The 9952-nt window shown below is 39.5% G+C and overlaps 1 protein-coding gene across 4 annotated transcripts in view; it reads right to left on the reverse strand.

Moving 5' to 3' along the window:
* LOC310852479 (uncharacterized protein) overlaps positions 1 to 9952 on the reverse strand; it is a 151813-nt gene that overhangs the window by 131547 nt on the left and 10314 nt on the right. For all 4 annotated transcript variants that reach the window (XM_083756072.1, XM_083756071.1, XM_083756070.1 and 1 more), the window contains exon 2: positions 3706 to 4911. In XM_083756072.1, the coding sequence (XP_083612198.1) occupies positions 3706 to 3775 (70 nt within the window). In that variant the 5' untranslated portion in view covers positions 3776 to 4911. The remainder of the gene's footprint in view (positions 1 to 3705; positions 4912 to 9952) is intronic.

Here is a 9952-nt window from a genome sequence, read left to right on the forward strand (position 1 = left end):
ATCCAATAGGATGTGTACACTTTGCATTTGTGCTTGAATTGCTGCACCATCATGGTAGAAGCAGCTGTTAGATTTAATTGCAGAAAAGCAAGTGTAATCCAAATGTAGAATTGGAAATTGTAATTGTTCTGGGACGTAAATAAATGCCACGAATAATTCCGTATTAAAACTGTAGTACTTAACAACAAACACAAGAGGTCTCCTTAACTATGTATTTCAGATGCTGCTTTATCTCCAGTTAGCTCACCAACACCAATTATATATTCTGCAAGAACTTTTTTAAAAATACTGCACAGCATACCATTTTGTAAAATCTTAGAATTACATAAGAACTTGCTGAAGACTAGGGGTGCATCGAAATTTGGTTCAGTTTGTATTTCACGATGAACCTACCTAATTTACCTTTCAAGAAACAATATGTGAACCCAAATACAGCTGTCCTGTGAAATTCACACTAAGTGCATATTAGGAGACAGTGTACATAAAAATGCACATACCCATGAAAATAACATGCAAAACACCTTATACTGTATCTTGCAAGGATGTATACCGGTATATAAGTCAAAACTGTGTGCAAAATGTATTTATTAGGAGAAATGGACTGAAACGCTAATCTTTGTGGGAATGTTTAAAAAAATGCAATCTGATGTGAAAATATGGTGAACGGAATTTAAGATCAGGAAAATGAGAAAGTTGAAATAGGGAAATTTTCCACCACTTCTGAATGCACATGCCATATGGTTACTATCACTTTAAATGAAACAGCAAATACAGTATATAGGCTCCCTGTATTAGAGGTAGTTGTGGAAATTTCTGTTCCATCAAGTTTTCCTGCACTAATATTCTGCAGTTTACACTCATCAAATAGACACTTACAGTCTTCAATCAGGTCACCATTTATTTATTTCTTGAAGTTTTAAAGCCATATGTCCGGATTTTGCTGTACATTTGATCTTACTTGTACTGTTAGGAAAACAATCTGGTCTAATGGCAATTTACTTTGGAACTCCCTGCCTATTGATATCTGGAATGCGCCATTGCTGTACAGTATGTACCCTTCTGGGCACCTACTTAGAACATTTTTCTTTAGGCAAGCCTATCCAGGCATATAGAAGTCACATGTGTTTTATCTCTTTATGTCTTGCTTGGAAGTTTTCTTACAATCAAGAAGTATGTGAATTATATTAGATTAATAAAAATTTCCGCTCGGCCTCCTCTCATCTTTTGCTCACAAAGTTTGTCCTACGGGAAGTGGGGGGTGGGGATGGGATATGGTTCAGTTGCTTTCATTTTTCTTTCTACATCTAACCCTCAACCTCCCAGTTTGGTGCTGCTAGACAACACACTATTATTAGACACAATACTATTGCACACCGCCTCCAAGCAGCTCAGGATGGCATAATGAGCTACAATTAGTTGAAGAGTTAAAGGACTAACTCTCTCTCTCTCTCTGTTTCGTATATAATTTATAATAATTTTACTGAAAGCATTCCACCCATGGGCACACTGTTTCACACGACTATATCTTCTTGTGGATCCCATGACCTAATGCAGTCCCTTTAAGTTGACGAGATCTAATTAGCTTTATGGTGCCTACTTTTCCATCAGATGACTTGCATCTTAAGTGGTGGGCAGAGATCTGCAATACTGAGAACTATGTTGACTAAAGTAATGTCTAGCTAACAACGCCTGGCTGTGAGTTGTGAAGGCCACTCCCTGCAAAGCCCTTTCCACCTGGTCTAGGGGGCAGGGCCCACACTCACCCAGCTCTACTAAAGAGGCTCCTGGTGATACCAGAGGGACATTGCTAAACCTGACAACAAACCCTAACTATTGGATTCTTTCCCCACATCTTTTTGTGCCTGCCAAACAGCCATGTCATGCTTAGGATAATATTTTATTCTCTTTGTTAATTATGCTGTTCTAAATGTGCATTTTATATTTGACTTCACTTAAGAATGGTTTTTTAAAAATTCCTTTTTGTTAACTTAGTTTGTGTTAACTATGCATTCTGTAGTTGACCTCCTTTGTAATGTTTTATTTTGAAATCTTTTAAGATAATGTTTTAGTTTTCTGTTAATTATGTTGCTTTGGCTGTATACTCTATATTTGTCTTTCTTCAGATTGTTTTATTTATGTTTTATTGATTTTTTAATATTCTGTAAATCACTTTGAGATTTTTCTTAAAAATATAAAGGAGTATAGAAATGAAATTAATAATAATAATATTAATAATAATAATAATAATGTATTATATCATTTAAATGGATAGGTCTGGCACTGTTGTGCTTTTGCAAAGTTGTCTCTTATTTTGGGGGAGAAGGAAAGAGTACCAAAATGAAGACAGCTTTTTATTTATTGACCCCTCCCTATTACAAACAATTCTAACCAAATCAGAGAGCCAGTGTGTATATGTAGTGGTTAGTGTTGGACTAGGATCTGGGAGACCAGAGTTTGAATTCTCTCTCAGCCATGAAGCACACTGGGTTATATTGGGCTGGTCGCTGCTGCCTCCCAGCCTAACCTACTTCACAGGGTTGTTGTGGGGAACAGTATACCCCACCTTGAACTCCTTGGAGGAAACGTGGGGTACAAAATAAACAAAAAAATCATGCTATTAATCTAGCCCCATTTAGCTACCCAGTAACCATCTCAGATTTGGATCACATGTAGACCAAATACCCAACATGCAGGATAGAAAATATGGGGACTGGAAAGAGCAGCAGCATTTTCATTCATTCATTTATCCAGTTTTCTAGCTTTCTCCATGTGGAAGGCAAGAGTGTAGACAACACAAAGGTCTAAACAACGACAACCACCCCACCCTACATTCAAAACTTAACTAAAATCTGATAAATAAAGCATCCCACAAGCTCTAATCCTAATACCTGTGAGAGCTACTGTAAAAATAAAGGTCTTTCAGTGTTCCTATTTAAATACCATTAAATCCAGCCTCTCTCTTCTCAGCTTGCTTAACTTTTCCCTGCAGGTCAAGGCCTATACATCATCCCACTCACATTACAAGCACAAGAGGTTGATGCTGAACATGACAGCCAGCTCTCACATTTCACAGATTTGTAGAGTTTGAAGGGACCCTAAGGGTCATCTAGTCCAACCCCCTGCAATAAAGCAATCTCTACTAAAGGATCGGAATTTTGTATCAGATACGTCATTTACTACACAGACCTTGAAAAGCAACAGAAAAATCTGTACAGACAGATGGCAAAGTGTGCTAATTCCACCACATAATCCCATCCGTAAACATCAGAAAGCTGTGCTTTTAAATATAGACTGTCAGCATTCCAGCTTTACATAAATATACAACACAGAGAAAAAGGTTGTGTATGTATTTCTGTATATCACAGCATAACCAATATGAAAGTTAGCTGAAGCTTAGTCCATTTTTTATAAAGCAAGTTTCCAGGAAGGTACACCTCCAGTTTACTTCCTCCCTCTCCAAAATGGATGACCATAGGCTTGGGAGTCTGTCATAGCTGCTGCTTTTGTGATATATTCTAGCTTTCCTTTCACCTTCTCAATAAAGGGATGCCTTTGCAGCAAGCCAGCTTCCCGATTCATTCACACTCTCTTCTAGGCATTTGATAGGTGTCATACTGCTAGGAGACAGTGTCCTAAAATGACTAAGGCTGCAGCCCTATTCCTTCCTAACAGGGAGAAAGCTCCATTATACACACTGGGACTTACTTCTGAGTATACATGTACAGGATATATGAAAGAAGGTTTTATACTTCACCAGTTGGATTAAAAGGAGCATATAGTATTATTTAGGATTAACTAGATCATAAATTATTAAACTGCTTATCCCCAGGCCCACTAAGATAGCTGAACATGACTAAGACCCACCAGTCACAAAATGGTGGTGCAGAAGAAGTTACAAAATGGTGGCAAGGCAGAGTTTGGCACAAGGAGCTGGCAAACACTTGCATGATTTTCTACTGGTAACAAATCAGTAGAAATGGCTATTTTTTACCTCAGCATTTTCCTTGCAGCAAGGAATCCACTACGATAGTTTTCTTCGTGCTAAATACAGGCACTTTTTCTGGTGGCATTGGGAAAGCTGATCCAGCTTTAAGTGTGGAAAGCTTTTGCTTTTATATTTACATATTTCCACCCTGTCTCTCAAAAATATTTTACGCATCTCTTGTGGTTTCTTCTCCCATTTTCTCTTCCATGGCCAAGTACATTCACTTTTTTGTCCTGTTTGTTCTGATATCCCCCCTTTTCCATTCCCGGTTTGTCTGTTGTTGATTATGTTAAATATTAGCTGTTTATCTCACTTTCTAACTTCCTTCAACATCTCCTCAGTTCCTCTTCACTTAACAGAGGGAGACATTTCCCTCCTCTCCCCTGCCAACTTTGTTTCCCCTGCCCCGTTATCTCAGAATGTAAGGAATTATGGGTGCTGGCATGGGTATATTGAACACATTTAGTGAAGGATTTTATTTTAAAACAAGCTTCTGTATCATGTATTTGTACATTAACAGATATTTTAGGCTATATATTTTCTGGTGGGAGTGTTTTCCTGCAGGAGGGGAGCTGACAGGAAAAAAATAAAAATCACCTTTAAGGACAATCAAAGATGAAGGAGAAGAATGTTTAGAGGGGCTTTTGACTTTGCAGCAGAGGGATGGGGGGGAACAGTTGTGGGGAAAGCATCCATGTTGAAAGAATAGTAACTCTGGCCAGAGAATAAGAGATTACATTTACTGCTGGAATATAATCTTGGCTGTGAGTCCTGCAAGCCCTGCTCCCTGCCTTCTTCCAACTGTCCTAGGACTGACTGCAGGTAGAAATGATGAGGCTGCTGAACAGACTCTGGGTGGGGGCATTGCTTAGGGATTTTTGCTGAGGGGGTGTTATTGTTGCTGTTATTGATGTTAATTTGTGTAGCTTTATTTTGCAGCTTTATTAGGATTTATGTGGAAATTGTTCAGTTTGGTTGTGTACTTTTTGATGTTTTAATTATCCCTTCTGACTACTTTTGCTGTATTTTGAATTGTGCATTTCTTTGCATGGCATAAGCCACCTGAAGCATGGCTATAACTGGAAAGGTGGCATGCAAATAAAAGTATGTATGTATGTATGTATGTATGTATGTATGTATGTTTACTGCTTGGAGACCTATTCCTGCAGCCCTATTCCTTCCTAACAAGGAGAAAACTGTATTATACACATTGGGACTTACTGTACTTCTAATTATATATGTACAGGATTGTGCTGTAATGTTAAAAGAAATACAACTGACTGTATTACATTATAAATCCACCCTTCCTACAAGGATGATGAATGGGTGACAATATTTACAGAAGCAATATATAAACTGTGCTGATCTCTGTAAACAAAAAACAAAAATACACATATAATAAATACACTACATAATTTATCTCAGTAATCCTCAAATTCTGTAGCACAGAACATCTTTAGTACATATAACTGATAACTCTATGTCCACTTTGGCAAAACAAAAAACAAAAATACCACAACCAAAGCATAAACAAACCCATGGACAGGGAACCTGCAGTTCTTCCAGATGTTTCTGGACTACAACTCATATCATCCCTGCTCATTGGCCATGATGGCTGCAACACGTGAGCGTTGAAGTTCATCAGCATTTTGAGGGCCACGGGTCCCCCATTGCTACTTTAAATTGTTAAAGTAAGAACTTGGCTGTAGAATTCCCACCACCGCTACCCCCATAGAAATATTTAAGGAGATTGCTGGATTTTGACCATAATAAATTTGTGCAGCCTTTGCAGTTAGAATATCAAAGTGAAGCACTGCTGTCAAGCACACAAATTCTCATTGGCAGGCTGCAGTGTGTGTCCACCTAACTCCAGTTAGGTGCAGTCCACCTAACTCCATGCTTTTAAGATACTGACACACTTCATCTGAAAAGGTGTATTTCACAGCCGAAGGAAAGTGACCTTCATGAACAGTATTTTAAAAACTATAAGGATGCAACTTCAGAAGTGTGCATTCATATGTTGTTCACGCACGCACACATATATCTATATTATACATATATGTTATTATCATGCTATTATTACAGAATCAGAAGCAAACTTTGGTTATCGGATGGTACATGGAAGTATAATGTATACAGAGTAGGAATTAAAATAAACAAAACGTGTAAACTGGTAAAAATATATGAATGAAGCTTTTATGCTTCACTATTTGAATTAAAAGGAGCAGATAGTATTATTTAGGATTAACTAGATCATAAATTATTAAACTGTTTGCTCCCAGATGGCTGACAATGACTGAGGCCCAGCAGTCACAAAATGGTGGTGCAGGGGCAGAAGAAGTTACAAAATGGTGGCAAGGCAGACTTTGGCACAAGGAGCTGGCAATCTCTTGCATGATTTTCTACTGGTATCAAATCAATCTTTGGAAATGGGTTGGAGATAAGCAGTGTCCAGTGCACAGCGGAATGATGAGGAGTACATGCCAACATGCTCTATATTACTTTATTTACACTTCAAAGCTGGTAATTTACAGAAAAACATCTTCCCTCTGCCGGAGCAGAGAAAGGCATCCTCTCTCCTCTAAAGCACGGAGAGAATCACACTGAACTGCAAAGAACAGTAAAAAAAAACAGGAAACCAGTGTACGTCACATCCAGTCTCCTTTCCCGTGAGAAAACCCAACAGCACTTGACTGTGGAATGTAAACATTGTCTTGTGACAAGCACTTCGCTGCTCAGTGAAGGAAGCAGAAACCAACATCCTCCCCCTTTCTGTGAACATCACTGGGCAGCGTGTTCGTACAATATCAGTACAAACCCAACTTCTGCACATAGGTACAGTGTTGATCCCTTGATACAATCTTGGACAATACATCAGCAGGAATTTCATTACCTGGCATATAGGACACCGTTACGAGTCCCTTTTGAATACGTTCCCTAGCATGTTGCAACTTTAATTGCAAGTGCTTCGTGCTTTGCTTACAACCTTCAGAATTCAGCAAAGCCAAACATGCTTTGTTGTCCTGGTAAACCTGGATTGGACATTTGACAGGAATTTTCATGTCTTTGCACAATTGTAACAACCATTCACAATCCTTAAGTGAATAAGACAGTGCATTCAGTTCAGCTTCACAAGTACTTAAACTAACTGTTGTTTGCTTCTTGCATGACCAATCAAATAGACCCTGATTGTACTTATAGCAAACTCCAGACGTACTTTTCCTGTCTGTAGTGTCACTTCCAAAACTTGCATCTGCAAATATCTCAAGACCACCAGACTTCTGATTGTTAAATCTCAGTCTGTAATGCATAGTGCCTTTCAAATACCGCGCTATGCGTTTCAGAGCTTTCCAATCCTTAACAGTAGGATTGTTGACTTGTCTGCTTAGCAAATTACAGCTAACAGCAATGTCAGGTCTTGAACATCTGGCAATGAAGTTTAGCTTGCCTAGCACACTTCTGTACAGTGTAGTATCAGAAAATGCTTCTCCAGTGTCATCTACCTGATAACCTGTTGTCATCGGTGTGTCTACAGGGTTAGCATCCATCAGGTTTAGTTTGCTTAACACATCAGCAATTTTACGTGACTGGTGTACTAGAATGTTACCATCTTGATCTCTCTCTATTTCCAGAGATAGGTAGTTGTTTACCTCACCAAGATCTTTCATGTCAAAGTGCTCTTTCAATTGAGCTAGGGCATTATTGTACATTGTGACATCCTTCCAAAAGAATAAAAGATCATCAACATAAAACAAACAATACAGTTTCTTTTGCCCCTCCTCTTTGACAAATACACATGGATCAGCTTTCCCTTGCTTAAAACCTAGAGAAAACAATACTTCAGTGAGTTTTGTGTGCCAACACCGTGCACTTTGTTTGAGACCATAAAGGGACTTCTTCAGAGCACAAACAAATCCCTGTTTTACCTGTACGCCATCAGGTGGAAGCATATAAAGTGATTCATCTAGAGATCCGTACAGAAAAGCTGTATTCACATCATGGTGACTAATGTGTAGATTCTCTTCTGTAGCTAGCTTGAGCATAAGCCTAATGCTCTCATACCTCACGGTGGGTGAGTAGGTCTCGTGATAGTCTTCACCTGGTACCTGTGCAAAACCTCTGGCTACCAATCTGGCTTTGTGTCTGACTATCTTGCCATTTTGATCAGTCTTCGCTTTGAAGACCCATTTGCTTCCAAGCAGTTTCATTCCTGGAACTACTGGAACAAGGTCCCATGTTTTGTTCCTTTCCAAGGAATCAAGCTCAGCCTTCATGGCATTTAACCATGGCTCAGCTTCCTTTGAATCCAAATCCTGGATTTCTTGGAAACTTGAAGGTTCAAACACCTTCTTGGAGCTTTTAACAGCTGTTACTGCTATCTTAGCAAACTCATCAGCAAATCTCTTTGGAGGTCTGCCTTTTGTTGCTCTCTGTGACCTGCGAATTAGCCTTAAGTCTTCAACACTCTCCTCTTCCTTCTTAGGAGAAAAGTGACCTATTGTGAACAATGGTTCCTCCAATTCTTGATCAGAGCTTTCAGAGGGTCGCATAGAGGCTTTCGCACTCTTGAAATCCTCTGAATCACCCGATTCAGTTTCAGACTCAGACTCAGAACCTTCATCAGTGGGTGTGGGTTGTTGCGGTTGCTTTTGACTATCCTCAGTTTCATCACTGTCATCAGGATAACATTGGAAAATTCCCACATTCTCCCCCCACTTGGCATTGTACTCAACACTTCTTGTGAGCTTAATTTCCTTAGAGTCAGTCATCATTATTCTGTAAGACCCTTTCTGATAACCTAGAAAGATACCATGCAATCCACGCTTGTCTAACTTGGAGTTTTGTGGTGAGTGAACCCACATGTCAGAACCAAAAAATTTTCATGTGTTTGATGTATGGCTTCTTGCCAAACATCTTCTCATAGGGGGTACAACCAATCGCTGAAGATAACCTGCGATTATAACTGTAAGTGAAACATGAGAGAGCTTCGGCCCAATAACTCTCTGGAAGATTGGCATCATGCAGCAAGGTTTTTAACCCTTGAAGCAATGTCTGATTTGCTCGTTCCGCAAGTCCATTCTGCCATGGCGAGCGAGGACTAGACAAATCGTGTTGAATTCCTTTCTCAGTCAGAAAAGCTTCAAACTGCTGAGAAGTGAATTCTCCCCCGCGATCACTGAAAAGAGTCTTTACCTTCTTACCATGCACATTTCCCAACCAAGCACAGAATTCCTTGAACCTTGGAAAAGCCTCTGATTTCTGCTTGAGATTGTACACATAAATATACCTGGAAAATGCATCAATGAGAACCATGAAGTACCTGTTTCCACCCAAAGAGGGCGCTAGTGGTCCAACCAAATCAGCATGAACAACCTGGTATGGTTCTGTAGCTTGCCTACTAGACATCTTACCTTTCGCAGCCATTTTTACCTTGTTTGCTGCGCATGCCTTGCACTTCATGTGGTACCTGCAGGGTTTAATAGTCATACCTTCAACCAAGGCAGGCATTTTAGATACTGCCTCAAAATGCAAATGACCAAATTTTCGATGAAAATCGTGAATACATTCTGCATGCAAACTTTTGTTAGAACCTGCAATGCAACAAGTGTCATCCTGCACAACATCATCAAAATACAAAACATACAAACGATCAACATATTCAGCATGCAATACATAATCATTTTTCTTTGTGATGATGCACCTTTTGTTCTTAAAGAAACGTCAATTTTCCGCTCATTCAGCTGTCCAACGCTGAGCAGATTATGCTTAGCATCTGGCACATAAAGCACATCCTGTATCGATAAGTCCAAACTGTGAAGAACAACAGTTCCGTAGCCTTTACTGGGAATTGTGTGGTCATCCGTCTGGTGAATCGCACCTTCCTGCGGTGTAAAAGACACGAACAGTCGCTTATCGTTGCACATGTGGTGGGTCGCCGCTGAATCAACAACGAAGAAAGATCTAGAT

Source organism: Podarcis gaigeae (assembly GCF_964106915.1).
Source record: "Podarcis gaigeae genome assembly, chromosome: 9".
Taxonomy (NCBI): Eukaryota; Metazoa; Chordata; class Lepidosauria; order Squamata; family Lacertidae; genus Podarcis; species Podarcis gaigeae.